The following is a 25,580-nucleotide window of genomic DNA, read 5'->3' as shown; positions in this document are numbered from 1 at the left end:
TGTGTAGCCCTGGTTGTCCTGGAACTCACTCTGTAGACCAGGCTGGTCTCGAACTCAGAAATCAGCCTCCTGCTGCTGCCTCCCAAGTGCTGGGATCAAAGGCGTGTGCCACCACTGCCTGGCTTAAAAGATTTATTTATTTATGTATGTTTTTTCTTTTTCTTTTTAAATTGTTTATCTAGATTTATTTATTATTATATATAAGTACACTGTAGCTGTCTTCAGACGCTCCAGAAGAGGGCGTCAGATCTCATTACGGGTGGTTGTGAGCCACCATGTGGTTGCTGGGATTTGAACTCAGGACCTCTGGAAGAGCAGTCAGTGCTCTTACCCACTGAGCCATCTCGCCAGCCCCAATTCTCAGCTTTTATACCTAGTTCTCTTTCCTGGCATTACAGATGGGGTGGGCTGCCTGCCCTGTAGCACACTCTATCACTGCCTTCTTGGCTCTAGGGCAAGCCCAAACAGATCTATCCATCTCTTTCCTCCATTATCTTATGGCTTGCCTACCAGGCCAGGGTAGTCACTTAATATTTTTATATTATGTTAATGTGGGTGAATGTGCGCATGCATGAGTGTGTGTATGTGTGAGCTCCTGTGCATACATGGGTACTCATGTGCCAGTGTGAATGTGGAAGACAGAGGATAGCTTGGCAGGGATTGGTTCTCTCTTCTCACCATATGTATCCTGAGGATCAAACAAAGGTCATTAGGCTTGGCATCATGTTAGATAGCTCATAGCTTCTGACCTCCACTGGCCCCTCACACAAAAGGCTTTTACTTATGTAGATGCACACAAATGCACATAAAATATTGTCTTAAAAAAAGACAACAGTTGAGGAAGACACTCAGTATTAACCTTTGCCTTCCACACACACAGGCACATGTGCACACACACACACAGGCACATGTGCACACACAGAGAATAAATAATTGAATGGATGAATAGATGTCAGTGAGCTGGCCCAATGGCATGGGCAGAATGAAAGAGAAAGGGAGGTGGGCAGGTCTGACTTCTGGGAGGCAGGAGTGATCTGGGTGCAGGCCAGCCTGGATGCAATGTTAAGATACGGAGGTGTAAGCAGGAAGAGGGGAACACCTGAGGGAGCCCCACAGCTGTAGTGATGGAGAGGAAGGGCGAGAAGAACACTAGTAGGCTCTTCACCAAAGACACAAAAAACCCAGAGGAGCCGCTGATGGCTATGGATCTGGGAGAGAATCCCTCTGATTCATGCAGGGTCGGTCTCCCTTTCTATCTACTAGGGAAGACATATGTTGCTCATCTTAAAGGCCCCAAGGGACCTTGCTCAGGTGACCCTTGGCATCTGTTCAGGTGATATGCATGGAAACAAGTGTCCTGGGTATATTAGTGGCTCCAAGAGGTTCCTGCAGCTACATCAGTTTTTCCAGTGCCACATGACAGTCTCCTATATGTCAAAAACTCATCCATCAGAACCCGCCTTGAATGGCTGGCTTCTGAGGGTTTTTTCTCTGCACACTAAGAGGAAGACTATACAGGGTTCCCACAGAACATGGCTTAGTATCAGCACAGCTTTGTCCTCCATGAGACAGGATGGATTCATTCTTCTCTGAACTCCCAGGATCCAGCTAAAATTAGTGGTGAGTGAATGTTTGTGTGAAAGAGCTGAGGATCGGGGCTCTGCCCATAAGCCCCATCCATGTGTGGCCATACATGCTTCCAGATACCAAGCTTCTGGTTAACTATGCCATCTTTATTTGTTTGTTTGTTTGTTTGTTTAAGACAGAGTTTCTCTGTGTAGCCCTGGCTGTCCTGGAACTCTGTAGACCAGGCTGGCCTCGAACTCTGAAATTTGCTTGCCTCTGCCTCCCAAGTGCTGGGATTAAAGATATGTGCCACCACCGCCTGGCTAACTGTGCCATCTTTAACCCAGTGCCTATGTTGACCTGAGGAGGAGGGGCCCAGAAACACAGAGGCATTTACGTCATTGTCAAGGCACAGAATGCACAGGTGCTGATGGGCTTGGATGCCAGTTGGGGAAGGGTCCCTGGGATAAGCGTGTTGGGTTCTAGAAGACCAGGGCAATTGTCACCCACAGAGACTGATCTTTCCTGGCTGAACCAGGGAGACTTAAGGCTGCCTACTGTAGCACCCTGCCTGGGATAGGAAGTCTCCTCACTGCTCACCCTGTGTCCTCAGACATGAGAGATAAGATTGGCTTTGGAAGCAAATTTGGCACATTTGGCATAATGCCTCTTGTAGCCAGAGGGAATGGCTCCGAGATCTTGCTTGCCTCCATGGCAGGAAGGGGCCAAAGACCTGCAACAGACCATATCTTCAAGGAGCTGATATCAGCACCTTTCAGGTGTCAGGGCCTGCTCTATATGCTTCAAAAAGTTTCTAATTTGTTTAATTACCATTATTACCTCTATTTTATAGATGAAGAAACTAAGGACCAGAGAGGTTAGGATTTTTCTTAATGTCATACAGCCAGTAAGAAATCTGAGGTTCCAGTTCAGACAGACTGGACCAGGGCTGAGGAGGATGAGGATGAGGATGAAGGAAAGAGTCCCAGAAGGTTTTGCACTTTCACTAGATATGCAGGGCCTCTTTCCTAGGTTGTTCCAGAGCAATGTACCTCTGAATGTCATAAGGTGGGACTCTATCCTGTAACAATCTCTCCCCTCAAAGCCTGTGGCTAGCGTGTTGACTTCTCTCATCTTCTGGGACCAATCTGAGCAAAATGCATTGGGTTAACCAAGCATGTGTGTGCGTGGGAGTTATTGTGTGTATGCATCTTACATGCTTGCATGCCTGTGTGCCTGCAGGTGTGGGTTTGTCCTGTTTCGTAACTGCAGCCACACATGTGGGAAGGATCAGTGGGCGGGGAGGGAGGTGGGAGTAACAACCAACCTCACCTTCAAACAGAAAGGTCTCATTCCAGTGCGGGTTTAGATTCTTCCGCTTCACCTTGGTCTCCAGTTTGTGCTTCTTGTCGGGTAGCAGGTAGATCTTGACAAAGGGGTCACTAGTGCCGCTGAAGTCCTTGGCTGGCAGCTCTTGGGCCTTCATGACCTTCACGGTGAGTGTGGACTCTTGGAAGTTGTAGCCAACACTGAACTGGATTCGACCCAGGTTCTCTCGGCTGCAGCCCTCATGGGCCTCATCCTCCTCGGAGCCTGGGGAGAGCTGCCGTGGGGAAGGTGACAGGTTGGTGGGGATTCTGTCTACTGGGCTCCAGGGCAACCTGTCAGGCTCCAGAAACCTGTCTGGTCTGGAGGCCTGCTAGCAAAGTCTCCTTGGCCAACTGGGGTAGTGGCTTGTCATACTTGTGGCCAGTGGAGGATGTTCAGGCTCTGAGAGCCCTGCCTTAGCCAGAAAGGAGGTGGGGGGAGCAGGGCCAGGATGGTTCTGCCTCCTGCACCCCGGAGTCGTGAGCAGCTTTCCCACCTCCTCTCAAAACTGTCTCCAAGAGTCACCCTAAGCTGTCCTGGCCTTCTCCTCTCTTATTCCAGCCCTACAGACTCATGGGAGACATACCAACTCTTATAAAGAGGCTTTCTGGGTGCTGTGGATGATGCAGTTTACAAGACAGGAAAGGCAAAAGTGTTCAGATGAGGAGAGGCTGAGACGCCAGGGTCATAGAGGCTTGCTAGGATGTCCCCAGGGATCCTGACAGAAGCAGGCTGTGGTCCCTGGGGACTGAGGTCTTACCTCCAGGCTATGCCTAGTTCCTAGTCTTCATTCCTCAGACTAGATACCTGACAGGTATGGACAGCAGTGGTGGCCACAAGGGCAGTTGGAGCTCTCCCAGTTAGGTTACCACTCTCTGGGAATAATGGAAGGTCTTGAGTCAGGGGCTCTGCTGGCCTGGGTATCTTATGGTCTATATCTCCTTAGGTGATAGAGGGGAATCAGGAGTGGACCCCAGGGAATTGCAGGCAAGACAAAATGGTAGGCACTTGCCTTCTTCCCACATTCCCTCAGAAAATCTTTGCCCCCACCCCCACCCCCGGCTTCTTGGAGATGCAACCCCAGCTTCTTATCACAGTGACAGAAGGCAGACAGAGGCACATACCACAGTGAAGACTCTTAGGCCACCTTCTCATTGCCAGGCCAGGCAGCTGTCACTCACCTCTTGCTGAGAAGACTGGCTCAAAGAGGTTAAATTACATGTACAAGCATTCATAGCGGTTAGGGACCCTCTCTGACTTCAAGCTCCACTCAACAAGCCCAGGCCCCAAGTCATAGGAAGGCCCTCCCCACAGCCACTGAAAGCAAAGACCTGCCTGCACCAATGGTAAGTGTCCAAGTCACATTGATGATGGAAAATACTGCCCACAGGTCAGCCACCTGCCGCACACTGATTTCTCCCCTCTGTTTGGCCTTCTCCTGTGTCTAACTCTACCCTGAGGCAGGCATTGGTATGTTCAAAGTTTCGCTTGGAGCACACAGATTTTAGGTCACTCACCTCAAGTCCCATGACTGAATGGCTAGTCATAACTTGAAGTCAGGTTTGGGGCCAGCAACTGTGGGTGCCTGGCCACTTGTCTTGGCTCCTGAACTTAGACCTTAGTTTGAACTTGACCTCGGGCTCCACCCAGTGGCTGAAGGGGAATTATACTGAACTTGTGTGTGTTTGAGACTGGGGTTCATTTAGCCCAGTGGGCCTCTAATGCTCTCTGTTGAAAAGTTGTCCTTGAACTTCTGATCCCCCTGCCTCTATCGCCTAACTGATGGGACATATGCCATCCATCACACCTAGTTGATTAGGTGCTAGGGATGAAACTGCTTCATGCATGCTAGGTGAGCACTCCACCACCTGAGCTACATTCTTAGCCCATTGCTGATGCCCCTGCTTAGCCCCTGGCTGATCTCACAGCCCACAGGCTCTTTCCTAGGTCCACTCAGGATGTGGCTTTCCAATGTCCCCACATCCTAAGATCACAGCAGACATCTTCCCCTGAACTTCACTTACTGAAGCTGAGGGCTGGGAACCGTGGAACTCAAGACTGCAGGACTCCCAGGAGGGTGAAAGAGTTCATGGCACAAGTAGGGAGAGCCAGCCAAAACTACCTGCACCCCCATTCCTTCTCACATTATGGGGGAGTCTTAGGCCATTGTAGGTGTGGGTGGCCTCAGCCTCACCCTGGTCAGTCTAGGCAGACCACCTCTAAAAGGGCAGAAGCTAAGCACCCAATGTGTTTTCTCAAGGCCCAGCTCTGAGCCCTAGTAAACAAGCCATTTCCATGGCAACTAGGCTGCCCAACTTTCCCCTCCCCTGCCCCAGCAGTAAGCCTTAAAGGACATCAAGCCAGCCTGTGCCAGGTCCCACGTTCCCCAGAGAAGTTAGTTCTGTCTACTTCTAGGTGTTTGACTCCTGGCCCTCAGCATCAGCAGCCTGGGGTCTGGACAGCACCATAGGGTGAGGTCATAGGAGTAAGACCTGTGGGTCATACTCTGGCCTGCTTATCTTTACTGTCACTGTTAATATCAGTGACCTGGCACTGGCAGAGGGCTGGGTAATTAGACTTGCCTTCCCACCTCCGGGCATCTGTGGAGCACAGGAGAGGGAGATGGGCCTGTACTTCCTTCCGCTGTTTGAGCCTGCCAGCCTCTCCCTCAGGGCAGTAAGGGGTTGGCCAGCTGGCTGGGAAAGGGCCGTCCCTTCTGGGAACTTGACTACCGGGAAATAGCACCAATTAAGGGGCTATGCAATGAAGCAGGGTGGTCTGTGGCAATGGGCTTCACAGAGCAAAAGACAACCAGCCTACACAGAACTGGAGATAGGAAGTCACAAATGGCAGGGCCAAGGGAATGCAGGCCTGATGCCTGGAAACACGAATCCTTACCCAGAAGCCTGTGACTCTGAGAAAGGACAAACTGGCAGCCTCAGAAACTGTGGGACCCTGCCTTCTCAGTATAGGAGCCGAAGAAATTATCCAAGCCCTGTTATGTCCAGTGGAAAGAGAAGATGCTGGGTTCCCACCATAACCCTCTCTAAGCCTTCCAGGAACTTCTGGCCTACCAGATCCTTAACTGGTGCTTGTCTGCCAACTTGCCATGCCTGTCCTTGGGCCTCTGGAAAGATCAAGTAGCTGTGATATTCACTGATGCCACCAGGAGGTGTCATGGGAACTGAAGCCTCAGCCGCAGTGAACAGCCTAGACTGGGACCATACGCCAGTCAGCAATAGAGCGACCAGGGTTACTGGTGGGCTACAAGACCATCACCCCTGGGATCTCCACCTTACTACCATCTCTGCCATTTTAGAGAAGGAGCACCTGCCTCAAGGCCACTGCCCTACAGCCTCGCCCCCCAGAACATTAAAAACATCTTGTATGAGTAGGATTTCCTAGGCTTTTTCTCAGCTTAGAAAAGGATCAAAGGAAGACAAATGAGGAAACTGAGGCATGAAAAGGCATTTTGATGAAAGATGGGGGTGGAGGGGAGCAGGCCTCATTCAGTCAGCAGAACCATCATGCTGGGACTGAGTACCTAAGTCTCTGACTGAGTTGCCTACTTCTGGTCCCCCCCCCACCCTCCCACAGCCCATCCCCAACCCTTCTCACCATGAGCATCTCGCTGGTGAGGGAGTTGACAAGGTCCGAGACAGAGGAACGGGGCTCCGTTCTGCGGTCAGACTCATCGTGTGGCGTCTGGCCGGGCACTGGGGCTGTATTCACAGCCTTCCCTCCTGCAGGCAACCTGGAGGTGGGGGTAGGGAGGGAGTTCCAGTGAACATGGGCTTCATGTAGGGCTAGGCTGGACTCCGTGGGCCTGGGTAGCCACAGGATCTTCTCTGAGAAATCAGCCCTTGTCACTTCCTCCGGGCCAGGAGGAGTGAAACCCTTGTTCACAGAAAGCCTGGCTTTCCCTGAGGACCCACACTCAGGGCTCATCCTTCCCGAGCCTCTGCCTCACGTGATTGGCTGAGCTGCCTTGTGGGGGGCTGTTTAGAGGGAGCCTTCATGCTTCCTGTTACTCCCCAAAGCCCCCCAGCTCTCTGGCTTTCATTGCTATTCTCTGAGCTCCCCAGCTCTGAGGAGACCTGTTCCGTCCAGTCTGGAAAGGGGAGGCGCTAGGTGGCATGTCCAGGTGTCTTTCCACGTCATTACCTTCTACAAACACTCCACAGCCTCTCTCCCAGAGCCCCATCTGTGTTTGCTCGGCCTCATCAGAGCCAAGGTGTTCTTCACCCTAGAGCCAGGGTGAGGCAGGGACCACTGTCCACATGGCTCTGTCTGGCAATGTCTCTCTGCTGTGATAAAGTGTTCTTGAGCTGTCTCACACAGTACCAGTCGTGTGCTTGGAATCTCCATATTACATTTGCATGTGACCAGAGTGAAAGTACTGTGCACATGCTTGTATGTGCATGTGTATATGCACACGTATATGCATATATGTGAAGGCCTTGATTGCCATTTCTCAGGTATTACCTATATTGTTTTTGATACAGGGTCTCTCACTAGAGCTTGCAAAGTTTGGCTAGCTGGTGGGTCACAGGAACCTGCCTGACTTCAGCTCCACATCATAGGGTTTACAAATCTACCATGCACAGCTTTTCTTTTTACATGGGCTCTAGAAGCTCAGGGTCCTTGTGCTTGTGTGGCAAGTCTTTTACTGACTGAGCCATCACTCCAGCCCTGAGCATTAACATTTTAATCTGATTTAATACAAGCTGTTTTACCAGCTGAAGATGTAGCTCTAGGATAAAGTGCTTGCTTATCCAACGTTAATCAAGACCCTATGTTCTATTTCTAACAAAAGTGCCCATTCAGCTTTAATAGCCATTTAGGGCAAGAGATAACCCCATGTGCCCTAGTCCCCACCCCATTTCCCACTCATACAACACATTTGGTAAGACTCTCACCCAGAGTTAGAGAAAGGCAGGCTGCCACCTAGCAGGCAACCGTGTCCGTACCCGACGCCATGCTGGTCCAGGGGGCCTGGATCTCTGGTTTAACAGCCAGGTGGTTAGCCCAGGCTCCATTCCGCTGGGACTTAGGAAGGGGCAACTAAGACCCTGCCCAGGGACCAGGCTGGAATGTCTCATGAGGAGGAAAAGGTGGGGACAGGCAGTGAGGAAGGGATGGTGTAGGACTTGGGGCAGGCTAAAATTAAACAGCTTTGAGAGCACAGAGCCACACAGACTGGATACAAGCCACATCCCCTGGCACAGACCAGCTTGAAGTACACGGGTAGCCACAGCAGGCAGATACAGACATGCTCAGAATATGCCAGGCCCTGGGGGGAAGACACCAGGATCCAACAGCAGGGCATGCACACACAGACACACATACATACATACACATAAAAAGTCACACAAGCCCAACAGATACCTAGAGCAACAGGGAGAAGATAGCACAGGCAATGAGCAGGGCAGCCAGCACCTCTGTGGTAACACACACAGCTGAGGGCATACTTAGATGCCCAAAGGGGGAGGGAGACCCAGCCATTCGAAAGTGTGCATGTGGATCGGAACAAAACAGAAGCAGGAAAGGCAGGGACAGCAGGCCATCAGGTGCACCATATACCTGCTGTGAGACCCTGGCCTTGCTCTGTAACACAGCACAACATGTCCACCCACCCGCCTGCCCTCTCCCTGAACACCCTAGAGGTGCGGACACATTGGAGCACAGAGTAGCAGATACATACAAGCCCCCCCCCACGACCACACACACACACACACACACACACACACACACACGCATATACACACACGCACATGGACACGTGCTCACACAGACAGGCACGGGGAGGAAGAAGAGACTGAAAATAGCTGGAGAGGTAAAGTCAGGTTAAAAATAGAGCAGGAGAGGAGAGAGCGTGAGATTGACTACTGAAGGTATGAGAAAGTCGGAGTTATTTTGGCCACACCACAGCATCAGCATAGCTGCAAAGCAGCCTGGGAAAAGATGGTCAGCACCCCTGAAGCTGTCGGAGGTCACAGGACAGAGAGATAGGCAGAGGGATCAGCAGAGGGAGAGGCCGAGGGGCTGGTTCACTGGCCCAGGGACACCCCTGTGAGGAGCAGATGGAGGAAGGAGATAGAGAGAAGAGAGACAGAGAAAGAGGGGAGAGGCTAAGAAAGGTTAGTCAGACGTGTGGAGAAGGCTGCTGGGTGGACAAGGGGACAAGGAGGAGCGAGGCGGCGGACAGGAGAGGCAGAGAGGAGGCGGGGGACACACAGGCGGAAGAAACATGGTGGCTTCGGAGGAGGAGAGCAATGGGGGTGGCCTGGTCCGCTCTGCCCCCCACTCGGGGTGGGGCTGGGGCCACGGTGGAAACCATTTGGATCCCAAGGAGCAAAGGTGAAATGCTGGAAGGATGGCTGTGAGCACGCAGTGGGTGGTGTGGGAGAATGAGTGGGACAGACAGCAAGGGTGGAGGCTCCATCCCCCATCCCACTCTTACACTAAGGGTACCTTGAGATAGATGTTGAGGTCCAGGGCTTGGAGGATTCTGGAAGGGAGCCCTCAGGGGACCAAGAAATGTGGGTTGAAGGCAGTCTGTCCCTCACATCCCCTGTAGCTTGTTAGATACCCATCTTTCTGTCTGGACCCTGAAGTGGCTTCTCCTTCCCACACAACTCTCTCGAATGAGCCTGTTGCTTAACCCACCAAGGGGGCTGAGTGTTTCCTCCAACAGCAGCCAAGACACCTGGTCAAGGGGTCAGCTGGGGGTGGAGAGTGCTTTAGAGGAAAGGACAGATGAGCCAGCTTGTGGCTATAAGGCTCAAAAGTCAAAGGGTGGGTCCCAAAGGTGTGACAGCTTGATGGGGGCTCCTATGCTAAGCTATGGGATAGGGTACTTACTAGGGAAGAATCAGTTGAGTGGAGCCCTTTGAAGCTACCCACTTGGAGACACCCCAAGAGCTATGAGAAATGAGTTTCAAATATGGGAGGGCATGAGCAGGTGAGAATGGCATGTGTCCACTTGGAAAGTGGGGCCAGGTGGTGGTGAGGGCCCAAAGCCTCCACCTCCACACCCACCTTTCCCAGGCAGGCAGAGGACAAGCTGATGTCATGATCAGAAGGGATGGGTTTACTAAAATATGGAGACCTGAGTGGCAAGGAGGTATAAATAGGCTGTTGGTGAGAATGGAGTCGGTTAATTAACACATGGGTGATGTGAAATCTCGTTTCCAGCCTGCATCTGCTCCCTCACGCTTCACACCTTCCCCCCCAACCCTCCCTGGCAAAGGGCTTGAGTTCTTTTCAAACTTTCAGTCCCCCTGCATCCTCTTGTCCCTGGCCCCAACTCCCTTTGCTTGTGGCCCTCTGGCCTGCTTGGAGCCCATCTTTGAGACCCTGTGGCTTCTGTCAGACCCAGTTGGGTTGAGGGTGTAGCAGTCTCTGCTACTCCCCCAACCCCTTCTTCACATATGTGGGCTCAGGGATTGACACCAGCCATGACACCAAGTGAAGGACTAGGTTCTCCCCTCCTACTCTGTCGGGACTTCTGACCCACTAGACATGCAACGTGGATTTAGGGTGGGAAGGCAAGAGAGGGCTGGTCTCCAGAAACCACTGTGAGATAGCCAGACAGCTGTCAAACACAGCCTATCTCTCCAAAGCTACAGGCCCCTAGCAGCAGCCTGGGGCAGTCTCTTCCTGTCCCTAAAGGCCTTTAACGAGCATCAGGGTTACCAGTCTAAACCTGATCTCTGCTTAGGTCACAGGATCTGACAACTGTCCCGGCCCTAGGGCCCATTTCCTCATTAGAAGCAGTGTGTGTTCCTCAGAGGTCACCCTGCTCAGTGCTTCATTTGACAGAGGCAAGATGCAGAGGCCTAGACAGGGTCTCTGGCTTGTCTGAGGTCATGGAGTGAGGCTCTGGCTAAACCAATGTTGGCCCACATGCCCTGTCTTTGGTCTCATGGAAAGCAGAACTGAGCACAAGAAGATGTGAACACAGCCTAAGGCCAGGTCGAAGGAAGAAGCAGGTAAGGATTCCACCTTTGGGAGTGCTAATAAACCCTGCAACCTTCAACCCTCCCTTTACCTATGAGTACTCTTCACCCACTCCTCAACAGAGGGAACAGCAGGAGCTGCTTCCCAGAACTCTAGGTGGAGAAGGCTAGGAGGTGCAGCCTGTACTGCAGCCACTTGGCTACTGTTGGTCTTCACTGGGCTTTGAGGAAGGCAATGGGGCCAGGGAGTCTGGCAGAACCAGACCTTGACCTTGCTGGGAACAGCTAGCTGGCCTCACATCCCCTTTCTGGAGGCTGTGCTCAGGGGCCACCCTTCTGGTTCCTTCTGGTCACCAGGCCTCTCCCATGGTTCCTCACCCCAGACCCTCCCCATCAGGGGCTCTTCTTCCATGGCTTAGTGGCACACCAGGTCCTGCAGGGCAGGGGGAGGTTGAGATGGTGGGGATGAGGTAGAACAGGCTTAGCCATTCCCCAACATCCGCCCTCACTCACCAACCACCAGAGAAACGGGGATTTCTGGGTTGGGAAGGGGGGCAGAGATGAAAGATGGAGGGGCAGCAGAGGGAGGCAAGCAGGGAGATGGGCCCAGTAGGCTGGGCTTGCTCCAGGCCAGGGCAAGCATGCTGGGGAGCAGGCTTGATCCAGAATGGTCCCAGGATGGTCCCTTCATAGACCCACGGGACACCACACAAGTGGTCAGGGGACAGAACACCAGCTGGAGGGCTTCTCCTACTCCAGCATCTGCTGAAGACACCACCACCTCATCCAGCAGTCGGGGCTGGCTTAGGCAGGTGGCCTCTCCGTGCCTCCTTCTCTGCTGTTGCTGCCGCTGCCGCAGGCCTCGCCCGTGCTCGTACCTCTTGTCCCCCTGAGCGTTCTGGTTCTGCTGGGTTCCTGGGTTTTGCAGGTCAGGGATATTGGCAAAGTCATCCTGTTCCGAAAGCCCTAATACCAGGGATAGCACCACCATCCGGCCTTCCCTGCCCAGGATGGGCAGCCCCACCAGCCAGGGTGAAAGGAGGTGGCCCCATGGACAGGAGCAGGGGTGAGGGGAGGAGAGAGACAGAAACAAAGAGAGAGAAGAGAAAAAGCGTAAGAAACTGGCCCTGGAGAAAAGAAACCAATCTTCAGAACTGTACATAGTTGAAGAACTGAGAGGGGAGGAGGGAGAGGGTCCAGCTGGCCCTGGGCCAAGAGCTGGAGTCTTTGGGGTAACATGGGACAGGGGCTAGGCACAGGCCTGAGGAGAGGACTTAGGTGTCTGGGATAGTCCCCAGGGAGCACACAGATTGGAGACCGGAGCAAAGGCCCTAGGACATGACATCTCCAGCTGAAGTCATGATGATCTCTTCCCTGGGAGAAGGGGAAGAGGCTCTTTCAATATCTTGTACAGGGCTTGTGAAGGGAGACTGAGGACACGGGAAGCACTACAGAGAAATCTGACATTCAATGGGCATTATATACTGTGCACAGGGATGCCCTTCATAGATCTCTGGGTCATGTTCAACCAGATGTCCTTGAAGCCAGCTAAGCAGCTTCTTCCAGGCTTTCAAATATGCGGCCCATATAGGAGAATCCCAAATCTGTCTGAGATCACAGGCATAGTGAGACCTCTCTCTTGTCCACCTTCCCAGAGATTCAGAGACTAAGAGGCCTCCAGGACCTGTTCAGGGGAGGTCTTTCCTCGTAGAAGCAGTTCAGAAGGCATCAGGAAACAAAGGTGGAGAGAAAGTACAGGAACTTGGCAAGGTCTGGAGAAGTTTTGGCAGGGCTGCAGGGAGCCTGTGCCTGCAGTGAGACGCTGCTCTGAGGGAGGTTAGCCAAAACAGAATGGTGGGCAGGTACCAACAGGATGAGTGTGACTTGGAGAGGATGCATGCACAGCAGCATGGGGTTGGAGGCCATACATGTGTGAAGCCCTCCTTGGAAAACTACAGGACAACTGTGTGGGGCTTTGCTTGGGTCACGGGCACTTCCTGGAAGGAAACGCGAATTCTGATGGCTGCTCTACATTAAAGCCATCAGAGGTTTTGAGTGTGCAAGGGCTTTGTAGAGCTCAAGAGAACCTCTCTAGAGCCCGTCAGAACAAAGAGTTGAAGGATTCTCAGACAGGGCAAGCGTGAAAATGTGCCTCAAGAAGGGCCAAGGGCAAGACAGGGAGACTGACAGAATGTTCCAGAAAGGGGTGGATCTTAGGGTAGGAATCTATCACATTAGCCACTGATGGAGAGTAAGAGCTTCTGTGATTATTCCCCAGAGAGACTGTCAAAATGGGAACTCAGGCTAGACATAGCATTTGGGCCAAGGGATGAATGAGACTTGTGGAAAATGGGAGATACTCGCTACTGGGGTCGGAGGGAGAGCGAAAGCTAAGCAGAGTGTCCTTCTTCTTCTTAGTCTTTGTCTTGGGCACAAACTGACATGTGCTGGCATCGAACTTTCGGGGCTCAACGCTCCCCTTCCCTTAGGCTGGAACCTGGCTTCTTTTGCTCCGGTCTATTGCTAATGTCTGTCTACATTGGTAAAATTCCATTTGGCTGTCCAGGAGCTAGTTGAGCTGGGGGAAGGAGAACTCACTGAAAACACGTGGTTTTTTTTTTTTTCCAAGTTAATGCATTTTTCAGATACTGCTTTTGGTCTTTAAAAACCGAGCTGCTCCTCTGCATAAATTCCCAGATTGTCATTCTCTGCAGCTACACAGGTTATGAGGGTAAGGATGAGGGCCAGAGCTGGACTTGGGGGAAACACACTGGTCTGCTTGGATGGGCTCACACCTATCAAGTAGAAAGGATGCACCCTCCAATGAGAAGGGAGGGCAAGTTACTGCAGGGCCTGGGGGGACCTCAGCAATACAGCAACTGAATTGCAAGGCAGGGGTTGGCACAGCTCAGCCTGTCAATGGTTCTGTACAGTCCACACGCTGGTAATGGTTTCTGTTATCTAAAAATATTAAGGGGCGGGGAAGGGGAAGAAGCCTTCTGTGGTAGAGACTGAGTGTGTCTTGCAAAGCCTAGAGTATCTGGCCTTCACAGGCAGAGTATGCAACCCCTGACTGGGAGGGAAAGCAGGTGATACACCGAACTTAGAGGTGGCCAGCAGGTAAGGGGACCGAGAGCTGCTGTGGGGGCTGGAACATGGGCACGTGATGCTGGCATCTGAGCAGTGCCCCAGGATGCAGGCATTTAAGACATGCCCATCAGAACTCTGATTGGTTAGGAAGATGGTGGGTTGGCAAAAATTGATATCTGGGCTTCTGCCACAGGAGGAGCTTAGGCACAGGCCCTGGCCTAAGCAACTTCAGGAAGAAGAGGAATATAGGCATACTCCAGCCTAAGGTCAGGTGGGGCCCAGCTGACCCTTGCTCTGTTCCTGCCAGAGTGGAACCAGATCCCTGGACCTCCTACTCTATGGCCAAAGCATCCATTTCAGAGCAATCCACTGCCAAGACAGGAGGCCTTGCCGGACATCTTCTCTGGTGTAGCACTTGATTGCCTTCCCCGAAGGCAGTTGGACAGGCTTGTCAGATTTCCCAGGGGGCAGCCTTGGGTAGAACGGCTGGTAGGCCACAGCGCAGGCATTTTGAAACCAGTTGTGTGAAGCTAGTTCTGTTGGAGGGCCTTTCTGAGTCATGGCTCTTGTCTGAGCCGGAAGCTGTCTGGGCTCTCAGATGGAAATAAAACATGCTTTGAGAAACTTGCTGGCCTTCTGGCTGCCCTGCATCATTCCAGTGAGCTCCGCCTTGGCCCTGGGCTTCTCCTCTTCCTCCCAGACTTGCGGTGCTGCCCCACACCTGAGAAGTAAGTTTCTCAGGGAAAACCTGGGTGATAATTCTGATCTCAAAGCTGGAGCAAGGCTCATAGGCCCACACCTCTCAGCCCCTAGAGAGTGAATATCCCAGTGAGGGTTGGGGTGGTGGGGCAAGTGCCAGGGAAGCAGCTAAGGTCAATGACTGGCTAGCATGGTGTTGCCTCGCCAAGCTGGGACCTTGAGAAAAATACCATACTCCGCCGCTTTGGGGGTGTGGCTCAGGTTTGTCCTCAGGGGAGGAAGGGTCATTATGACAGGGCTGAGGTCAGGGAGGGCATGGACAGGGAGGATACATGGGGCAGAAAGGTCAGCAGGGTCTGGTTACAGAGAGGAGGGGAACTGGAGGGAGGACTGCAGGCCTCTGGAGATTCAGTGGCAGGGATGGGTTGGGGAGCGGAGGAGGGAAGGGCAGAGTGAGGCAAGGCTGGCACAGTGACAAGAGCAGCTGGAGACTGATGGGGGTGAGGGTTAGATCTCAGAGACCTCTAAAGCACTTAACTTAGTGGGGTGGGGGGGGGATGTGATTCTCTTCTCAAGCCTCAGAGGCAGTGAGGGAGTTTTAGGGTCCTCAGAGTTCCAGGGACTCTGATACAGATCCTTTCATGGTGGGGCTCCAGGTATAAGACACAAAAGACTGAGAAGGGGGACCCTTAAACTTTCCAGACAGACTGTCAAGGACACAGAGGAATAAGTAGTGTCCTGGTCCAACTGCTCCCAAGAGACTTGGAGGGTTGGGAGGGGGGTGGGGAAGAGGCTGGGTGGGGGAAGTGAGGAGCTGGCCCACTCAAGGGGAGGACTTACAGGAAGGATTTCATGTCCAAGCCTCGGTTTCGAATCTGCCCCACCACGTGGTCCCAGCTGCCTGGGTTGGAGCGGCTGCGGCCCCCAGCTGCCCGGTACTTGGAGCCGGCCGAGGTGCCCTGCCGAGCCTGACCCCGACCATAGGCCCGGGGGTTGGAGCCCGGTGCTGAGGCCGCGTGGGCCTGCAGCTGGCCCAGACTCTGGCTGGTGGTGGGCTGACTGGGCTGCCGGCCCCGCTGGTTCTGGCTCAGCGGCTGCTGCAGGCTCTGCTGCCGCATCAGTGTGCGGGGTCGCTGGCATTTCGGCTCTCCCGCGGAGCTGGGGATAGACTCAAGGGTAGTGGCCGTGGACAGGGTGGAGTCCTCGAAACTTGGGGCGGGTGGAGGAGAGGAGAGAAAGGAGAAGCAGGTGAAGGGATCACAGTGGAAGAGAAAGAAGCCGAGGGCCAGGGCTGGGAGGCCCCAGTGCAGGGCACGCTCGGCTGGACCTCGCCAGGCCTCCATCGGAGTTGTCACTGCTGCAGTCGCTGCCACCACCTTACCCACCCTGAGGCTCCCAAGCTGGCTCCACCCACCCACCTCTGGACCTAGCTCGCTGGTTCCCCAGTACCTCTGTCTGGGCCGACCTCTCTGCCGGTCTGAGTAGGCTGCAGGAGCTGTGGCAGCTGCTTGGTGAAGGCAAGTCCCCAGGGCCCTATAACTGCCTGTCATGTTGGAATGGGAGGGGCAGGGAGTTGCTGCCACCCCTCTGCCATCTCACTAGGGGGACACTAGGAACATCTGCCTCTGTGTTCTAGGTACTACTGTCCTTTGGAGACAGAAAGAAATCCAGGCCAGCACAGAGTTGGCCTAGTAATGGCTAGGGAGGCAGGGCAGCCATTTCTCACACTTTGTCGGAAGAAAAGAGAAGGCAGACTCACATACAGAAGCCTACCCTGTGGCCAGAGCAGGCTTGGAGTTCAGTTCTGGGGCAGATCTCTGACTTCCTCCTAGGAATTCCTGCCCTGGTACCTAGGGAATGATTCCCACTTAGAAGTGAGGACCAAAGAAAGCGCAGACAGGAGTGGGGGAGTCCCAGGAGCCACTGGTCTGGCTTTACTCTAATTCTGACTGACAGTAGCTACCCTGCCTTTTACATATAAGAGAATGTCCATGCACTGGCCCACCAGCATCTCTAAACATGCTGGGCGAAGCGGGACAACAACAGGAAAACAGGGCCTGCCTGGTGAGAGCTGATGTAGAGCCAGAGAGACCTGGGTTCAAAGCTCACCTCTGTTATGGTTAACAGGACAACTTTAGATGAGGTTTTATGCTTCTTCAGGCCTTAGTTTCTCTGCTGTAGACAGAGGGCACATAACAGCCCCTTAGTGCCCTTGTTCAGAGCTGAGGTCAGGGTTGTATCACTAACTGCTCCTATGCCAGGGCGTGGGGACAGGAGTTTGAGTTTCTCCTTAAGTGTTTCTGTTTCTGCCTGTTTTGTGCTCTGACCAGAGATTAACTCTGGTTAGTAACAACCACGATAGGACTGGGCAAGCTGTCACTCAAGTACCAGGGAATCAAAGCAGACAGTGTCGAACAACTTTGAGTAAGTCCCTTCTTCCTAGGCCTGAAGTTTCAATCTCCTCATCCTTTCCAATCGAGCTGTCTGGAGCAGGAGGTGGTGAACTATGACCTATAAGCTAAATCTGGCCCACTGCCTGCTTTTATAAATAAAGCTTTATTGGAACCCTGCCACTGGCATTTGTTTACACCCCATCTGAGGCTGTTTTTCTGCTACAGTGGCAAGGCTGAGAAATGTGAAAGATGTGGCTAGGCTTGCAAAGCTTAAATATTTCCTAGATGCCACTTGGCCCTTTACTGAGAAAGTTGGTTCACCCCTGCTCTAGGGCCATGGGATAGCCAAGTATATCCTGGGAGTAGTAGGAGGCCCCAGGGCCCTTGGAAGCCACGTTCACCACAGCAGCCAGACCTCAGCCATGCTCACCCTCTAAATCTATTCTGGGAACCAAAAGACAACAGTTAGGTGGCCCCTTGGAATGGGCAGAGAAAGAGAGAGGGGAGAGATAGATAGATAGATAGATAGATAGATAGATAGATAGATAGATAGGACAGAATGAAAGAAGAAAGCAAAACGTGGCTATAGCTGGGGAGTTCTATGCAGGCGGCAGCCTGGCCTGACTTGGGCTGGGAATCAGGGCTCTCCCCAGGACAGACCTAGGGGCCAGCTTTGGTAGGCCCACAGCTCAATGGGGGGCAGGCCAGCTGGGGGAGGGGCGCACACCGTCGTCTTCTCTGTCTCCTTGCCGACCTCATTTCAGTTTCCTATCACATCCAAAATTAGTCCAATTTACAGCCCTTCAGTCACAGGAAACTAAAACTGGATCCTCTAGGCCTGAAGCCAGTGAGCAAATGCCATAGAAGCCCAGTCAACCTAGAGACTGGCTGGGGTTGCCTGGGGAGGGGACCTTGGTTCTTTGATGGGATGTGAGGCATCCGTTTCTAGGGACATTCCTGAGAGCATGTATCAGGAAGAAGTGGACTTGTATCCACTTGAGTCAATGAGCAAATGTGGCCTCAGCCTGGTAGCCCTCTGTGGTCTCCACTGGGGACGGGGGTGTCTTCTGAAGAGAACCTGGAGGCTCCTAAAATGAGTAGGTGGCCCAACACTAAGAAGATGTCAAGGTTGTTGGCCATCTAAGGGGGAGACTGTTTCATTGAAACAGTGTCAACAGCTCAAAGTAGAACCCACATTCAAATTTGCGAGGTGCTCATGGTTCAGAGGATTTGGGGCTTACAAGGGCTTTACTGTGGGAGACCAAAAGTTCTGAAAGTCAAGAGGAGAATAAGATACCCTTAGTGGGGTGATAGATCATGCTTGTGTTAACAGCCCATGACTGCTTGGTAAGCCCACGCAGCCCTTAAAAAGAAGCAGCTCTTCTGACCACCCTCTGACATTTGAAAGGAGCTGCTTGCTGGGGCTCAACAATCTCAGCCCTCAAGAACTCCCAACAGTGGGACAGCTCACTGACCAAGATAGGACCAGCCAGTGGGGATGGCTGCCATGAGATGAATATTTGAGGCAGCGTGGTGGCTGCTCATAGATGAAACCCTATGGTGGATGGTGTCATGGTACAAGCAAGGCTGGGACAAGCAGATGAAATCATTCAAAATGGAAAGGCTCAAGACTGGATCTAGAGCCATCAGCTGCCCAAAAGAGGAAAGGCCCGCTGGCTAATGAGTGTGTAAATACAGGGAGAGATGGACCTGCTCCCCAGGAATGGGATGGTCCCATGGGGGGACAACCACGGGCCTAATGCCCACAGAGGGATGACCTGATGGCTGAGATGGGGTGGCCAGTCAAAGAGGATGGGATGGCCCAAGGACTGGAGTGACGCTGCTCTGGGGACAGAGAATGGAATGACCTGGTCACTGGCAAAGGAAGACATTAATGGAAAGCTGCCAGAGGCCTGAATGCGAAAGCATGTGGCTGAGTTGGTTGTGCTTGATGGCAAGGACAATGGAATGAACCAGGGGCCGAGGACGGCACCTCTGGGGGCAGCAGCGGGCATGCCAGGGGTCCCGCTGTCCACCCTGGTGGGGGCAGGCCTGAGCTCACGGCTCTGGCAGCCATGGGGTGCCATCACTCACTTGGACAAGTTGAGCTTCCCTGCGGCCAGGTGGCTCTGCACCATCCGCCAGCGGCCTCTCCCCGCCTTGCCACTGCTGCCCGGCTCGCTGGGGGCAGCCCCGCCGCTTCTCAAGGCGTCCTCTCCGGGTGGTGGCACCGGCGCCGGCTTCTCCCCGAGCCGGCCTTCCCGCTCCACCGCCAGCCCCGCCGCCGCAGTGGCCACTTTGGCGCCTGACAGGAGTGTGCCACTGGAGGCGTGCAGGAGGCAGCCGGGCCAGAGGAGCACCGGGGGTGGCGGTGGGGGAGAGAGGGCAGGCCACACATGGGGGTGGGGGTAGGGAGAAGAGGAAAAACATCGACAGATAAAAGGAAGAAAGAGACAGTGAGAGAGGAGAGAAACAGACGGACAAGAGACAGACAGAGAGAAAGAGAGACATCAGCACTGCAAATGAGTTAACAGTGGAGCCTGTAGAGGAGAGAGGGGACCGGGCGGGCTGGGGTCAGAGAACAACGCACCACGACAATGGAGGGGGCCCCTCCCCACCGCCTAAGGCAGGAGCGGTGGGGGTTGGGGGAGGGCAGCCACCTCCAACTCTATCCCACAGGACAACGAAGGGTTAACGACGGAGGAAGAGCGGGCTGTCCAGGCCAGGAGGCCCCCAGGCAGGGAGAGAGAGAAAGCCGTGTTAGTCAGAGTTCATCACCACCACCACCACCATCACCGCCACCACCGCCACGAACCACCGACCACCGACCACCGACCACCAGCAGCCACGGCCGCAGCACACAGCGGGGGGAGGGGGGAGGAAAAAGCGAGCCACAACCAAGAGGGAGGGACCAAAAACGGGCAACCCCATCCTGACTGCACAGAGGGTGGAGAGCCAGGGGGCGTGGCTAGGGGCCAGGTGTGGCTGCGGAGGGGGCTCTCCTGCATGGCTGGCCCTTGGAGAGGTGACAGGCGAGGAATAGGAAGGCAAAGGGGCAGGAGGGGTTGCTCGTCTCCATGGCCAGCCTGCCCATGGGATGAATGGAGGGGAAAGTGGAAGGAGATGAGCAGGAGAGGAAGTGAGAGGGGGCAGGAAAAGGGAAGGGTGGGGCGTGCGCGGATACTCAGTACATATGATCAAACCAGGTAAAGTCACTCACTTGAGGGACAGTCGAGGGTCGCCATAAGGGGCGTAGGGTGAAATGTTTAGAATAAACTCCTTGGGAGGATAGGAACTCCATTTCTGCTGCACTGTGCTTTCATTGTTATTCCAAAAGTCTCTGTCTAGGTCGCTGGAGGGGCAGAGAGAGAGGGGAGAAAACAGGGAGATACAAGAAGAGACCAGAACTGCAAGTCCTGCGGGGGCAGAAGGGACGTGGGGCCCCTGGGGGCACACAGAGGGTGGGGCATCGAGGGTCTGCTCCTGCAGAGGAAGAAAGGCAGGAGGGTGGATGGGCACCGTAGCCTGGGCCAGGCATCCTTGCAACCCGCATATCTATGTAGGCACACACACTCATACAAACACACATGCACTGGAAGGCTGGCCAGGGAAGCTGCACAGGAAGGAGACAAGCTGCAGGCAGGCAGACAGGAGAGTCTCGTGCCTAGGAAGCTGGTGGGAGAGAGAAAGACCATGAGAAAGGAGAGGGGTCAGGTTGGGAGTGGAGGTGGGAGACAAGGCCTGGATGGCAAAGGGAATGCTGGGAGAAGGGGAAGGTGCTAATTCAATGTTAGAAGGTGCTGGAAAGTAAGGCAAGTCCTGCTGCCGGTAGCTGGCCCTGTCCCTCTCTGGCCTCAGTTTCCCATCAAAGGCAAGTGGCTTTTCTCCCTCTTCCATATCCTCTCCAGTGGCCTAACATGTCCCTGGGCTTCCTCCTACTTCTGGTGAGGCCGGAATGCAGGGCTTCCATGAGGACTGGGTGAGCAAGAAGGCTCCACTTGAGACAAATAAGGTGATTGGGACAGTTGAGTGAGACTTCCACATGAAGGAGGTAGCCTGGCCTCTGACCTCAGAGAGGGTGTCATCAAGACCCTGTGTTCTGGGGCCTGTGTGAAAGGAGCCAGTTTTTCCGATAGTGAAGCCATGGGACCTGCCCAGCCTTGGGCCCACAGTATATACTAGGCCTGGCCTGCTGGGAAGTTTGTGATCTGTTCCTTTGTAAGATGGAGCTGCTGGGTTTAAAAGGGATCCTTACCCTAGTCCACCACCCCTCCTCTGGGTGACTTGTCCTTCTCAGCTGACAGGCTGAGAATATAAAGGATGGAGGAACTTCTGTGTAGGGTTATAGGGCAGGTGGCAGAATCCTGGGCTTCTGCAGGACATGGCCTAGATGTCCAGAAACTACAGACAGCTTGTTAATTTCCTGGGCTCCCAAAGCGACAGGGTTGGGCACTGAGGGAGAGTTGGAGAGACGGCTCAGCAGTTAAAAGCATTGACTGCTCATTGAGGGAGGGAGGTAACTCCCAGGCCACATTCTAGATGGGAGCCATGCACGGTGACAGGAATGATGCTGGGGTAAGGGCCTAGGGAAGAAGACTAGGCTGTGTTCCTGCTTAGGCAAGGTGAAATATGGCTAGGGGCCTGGTAACATGGGGGCATTCTCCCCTAAGAATCAATTGTTCTCAGGGGAGCTGCTTCTCATGTTACATCCTGACTTTGATGCTCCACCTGAGATGCAGGAATGGGGAAGAAAATGAGAAAAGAAGCTAGACTGCCACCATAGGCCCAGAGGAGATGGTGGCCTTGACTCTCCCAGGTGACTGTCACTGTCTAGATACTCTGGAAATGTCTCACAGGGGAGTTCAAGCCCAGACCCTGAGGCAGCTCACAGAGTCAGGCAGAGCAGTGGAGGCAGAATAGGCTCTAGTGGGAAAGGCTCTCTCTAGAAAAGCCATCATGCCTGTCAGAGATACTCTTTTGGCTCCACTCCCCAGCAAGAGCTGGTTTGGATGGAGGGCCCCTGCATGAGGCATTGAAGGAAGGAAGGAAGCAGGCTGGCATCCTCCAGGTCTCCATCCACTCAGCAACATCCCAGGCTGTCCTCCCACCCTGAGTTCTGGGGCCACTTGGATTTCTACTATGGTACTATAAAGAAAAGCTCTCTCATAAAAGAAGGTTGGGAAAACCAGTTCCTTTACTGAAGAACTACCAGAGTCTTAAATGTGTCAGTAACTGTCAGTGTCACCCAAAGGGAGGTGGTGTGTGCAGTGTTTCCCCTACTGGGCCGGCTGTGAACCCCTGGATGTGTTCATCATTTCAGAGGCACAGACTGTGCTCCGAGGAACAGTTTGGGAAAGTGCTGCTGAAGAATGCAGTGTTCCAGAACCCTTGACAACACACTTCCTTAGGAGGAAGTCCTAGGCTAGTGGGGAGTTGTGTGGTAAATAAGTTGCCCAGGATGGGGAACGCAAGAACACACATGAGTAGTGGCTTCTATCCCCAGGGGCAGCCCGTCAGGTAGAAGCAGACCCAGGTTGTGGACAATGGGTCCACAGGGTGTCGGAGGGGTACTGTGTTCTCACTGTGCCTTAGAGAGGGTCCTTTTGGGCCCTGGCTATAGCCTGCTTCCTGCCTTGATGCCCTCCTTTCCCCTGCTGGCTAGAGGAGAACTCTTTCTAGAATGCCTGCCTTGTCCTGAGTGCCCTGTCTAGGGAAATTATGTTTACCCATCCTTGCCCGGGCTTCAGAAAATGCGAGTGGAGGTGGCCTCCTGCTCCCCCTCACATGCTCCTCCTCAACCCCCACCTTCAAAAAGCTCAGAGCCTGTGTTCTGCAAACAGCCCACCAGCTCCTGTCTTTGAAGAGCGTGCAACCAAACTCAGCTTCAAAGACTCCCTGTGGTCTCCTTCTGAGCCTTCCACCCACCCAAGCCCTCAGTTGGCCCACCCTTCTATTCACCCCCCCCCCACCTCAGACAACCGCCCCAGGACTTCTATTAAAGTCCCAAACAGGGTCAGAGTAAAAGATGAAAAGAGAGGAGGGGCAGGGAGGAACCCCTCGGGAATGGATAGGGGAGCAAGGGGAAGAATGAGATGCAGGAGTGCAACGGTGTACAGGAGTGCAGGGGAAGGGGCGGTGAAAGTGGGGGGTCTTGAGTTGACAGGGGTGGGGAAATGGGGAGAGCTGGGGGCTCAACTTCCAGGCAAAGCCCCTTGGCCAGCAGGCTTGATCCCATCCAGTTTAGAGTGGAAGATGGGCTGGACAGAACTCTGTGTGAAGACCTGGTTTCCATGGAGAGCAAGGGGAGAAAGCTCCATTCTCAGAGCCTGAGCCTAGGTAGGCAGGGGTTTCTCTATTGTCCCCTAGGGACTCTCAGCAGAGAGCTGGCCAAGGTGGCCTTGGTCTATGGACTAGGCTCTTAGATCTCAGTAGAGAACCCTAGGCAGGGTACAATCAGTAGCACTTAAAGCGGGACACGGTACAATAGGAGGGCAGAGCCCCTCCCCGTGGGGCAGATTCCCTGGAACTCAGCACTGAGGCTGGCTGCAGTCCTCATGATTTGTCTCCCACCCTTTCCAAGTTTCCCTGGGAACATGAGTAGAGTGTGAGAAAAGAAACCCAGTCTATGAAGGGGGGGGGTGTCCCAAGACCATAAGTAGGGTCTTGGGGAGGAGGCTGGAGGGTCCAGGGGCCTGCTAGAGTGGGAAGGGACAGTATATGTGACATTAAGATTGGATGGAAAAATCAGCATGGCACATACAGAGCTGTGTTTGAGAGGCGGCCTTAATGAGGCTGCATAGTCTCTCTAAAGTCTCAGGGTCTGGAGCAAAAGCAGAAAAGGGGGGGTCTGGGGTCATCCAGAGTTCTGAGGCCAAGGGGGTGGGCATGGCCATGGCCTCAGGGAGTAAGGACGGTCCTAGATATGTGTGTGGCCAGGTCTGAGGACAGGGGGAAGGGCTTCTCGAATTTGGGCTATTTGTGTAACCCCCCCTAAACTGGCAGCCTGGCACCTACTTGATGGCTTTCTTCTCACCGCGTCCACGCCCCGAGTCTGGCGTGCCCACTGTCTCCAAGGAATTCTTGTAGCGTTTGCCCTGTAGAGACAGTATCAGGGTTACTCTTAGGTATGGGGAGATCTGGACAGTCCCCATCTCCCTAGAACAGATGATCTAGAGGTAAGGAGATAGACTAGATATCAACAAAGCCCAGAGGCAGTGTGAGGGATTGTTGTTATTGTGGAATACCTGTCTCGTGGCTGGGCCCTGTGTGTGCTCTAGGACCTGTCTCTGCCCATAAACAATCCTTCATGCCTGACCCTCAGGTATTAGGCCTGTCTGCTTGTCTCCTGGGCCTCTGGCCCAGCTCCCAGAAACACAGTTCCCTCTGCCGTGGACAGACGGCTCTCAGGCGCCTGGCCACGTCACAATGTCCACGTCACCACCCCCAGATGGTGGGGGCGGCATCCTGCAGGGCAAGGTTGGCAGTGGCCGATGACGTGAGTGAGTGGTGGGGGCGGGGAGCAGGCCATGTGCCTGGGCCTGCCAAGGGTTGTTGGTTATTGCCTGGGGGCTTCCTGGGGTCCTCATGCCCTGGGGGCTAAGAGGCAGGGACAGGGCTTCTGTAAGAGATAATTTTGTGAAGAGAGCTATTTGTGCTCAAGGGTTTCTGAGCTCCAAGAGGTTCTAAGGTAGCCTGGCCCCTGGAAAACCCCGGGTTGCTTAGCCCAGTGTAGGCAGGAAAGAAGCAGGGCAGGGCTGGGTGGGCAACCTGGTCCACCAGTACAAGGGAGAAAAGCAATGACCAGGTCTGCTGCTGGGAAGGTGAGCACCATTCACCTTCTCGGCTTGGGTTTCTAAATTTAGCTCATGCAGAGCCCAGCCCCATTAACATTCCTGGCTGCTACCAAGCGTCCTCATGAGCACCCCATGGGCCTCGGGTCTGGGCCAGGCCCCAGGATGGTGCAGGGCAATTTGAGGATGCAGGCTGGACAGGAGCCAGGTCTGCCCTGAAGCCCCCTTTACCATCAGGTATTACCTGTCCCTGTCCTAGTGGAGTGGGAACAGACAGAAACACAGACATACAGACACACATGTATGCAAGTATGCACGTGCATGCTTCAGCCTTTCCTCACGTGCATTAACACTGCAGCCATAACAGTCAATTATTCCTTCTTTCCAAACACAGAAGAGCTGCCACGGCCGTGTTCCCACAGGACCCTGGCAGCTGTATGGCCACGGGAATCTGGGGGAAACTGCAGCAAAGCTCCCAGGAACATGTGGAGTGCAGAGCCCTCTCTCCATTTTACCTGCAGCACCTCTAGGGCACCTTGACTTAGTCCTAGCAGGGCCACAGTACCACATCTCACCCTGGCCAAGTCTGTCCTGCCTCCTTCCCCCACTGCCCCCAACCTCTCTTTACTCCCTCCTGGAATGGTTTCCTGTCACCAGGTGGGTCCACTGGAAAAGAGGCTCCGGATCCCTGACACCTCTCCCTCTCTCTCTCT

At 53.8% G+C, this 25,580-nt stretch overlaps 1 protein-coding gene across 7 annotated transcripts in view; it reads right to left on the bottom strand.

Annotated features, from left to right (window-relative positions):
- The window catches only part of Syt7 (synaptotagmin 7), a 64,233-nt gene that overhangs the window by 9,094 nt on the left and 29,559 nt on the right, over nt 1–25,580 (bottom strand). The window contains exons 3-9 of one of the 7 annotated variants that reach the window (XM_031389670.1): nt 24,092–24,171; nt 20,298–20,429; nt 19,172–19,399; nt 15,525–15,893; nt 11,774–11,896; nt 6,553–6,688; nt 2,899–3,169 (exon numbers count right to left, since the gene is read on the bottom strand). In XM_031389670.1, coding sequence (XP_031245530.1) covers nt 2,899–3,169; nt 6,553–6,688; nt 11,774–11,896; nt 15,525–15,893; nt 19,172–19,399; nt 20,298–20,429; nt 24,092–24,171 — 1,339 coding nt within the window. The other 6 variants (XM_031389671.1, XM_031389672.1, XM_031389673.1 and 3 more) reach the window with 6 other exon arrangements.

Source organism: Mastomys coucha, unplaced genomic scaffold (assembly GCF_008632895.1).
Source record: "Mastomys coucha isolate ucsf_1 unplaced genomic scaffold, UCSF_Mcou_1 pScaffold21, whole genome shotgun sequence".
NCBI classification, from domain to species: domain Eukaryota; kingdom Metazoa; phylum Chordata; class Mammalia; order Rodentia; family Muridae; genus Mastomys; species Mastomys coucha.
This window is presented reverse-complemented; position numbering and strand designations above follow the sequence as displayed.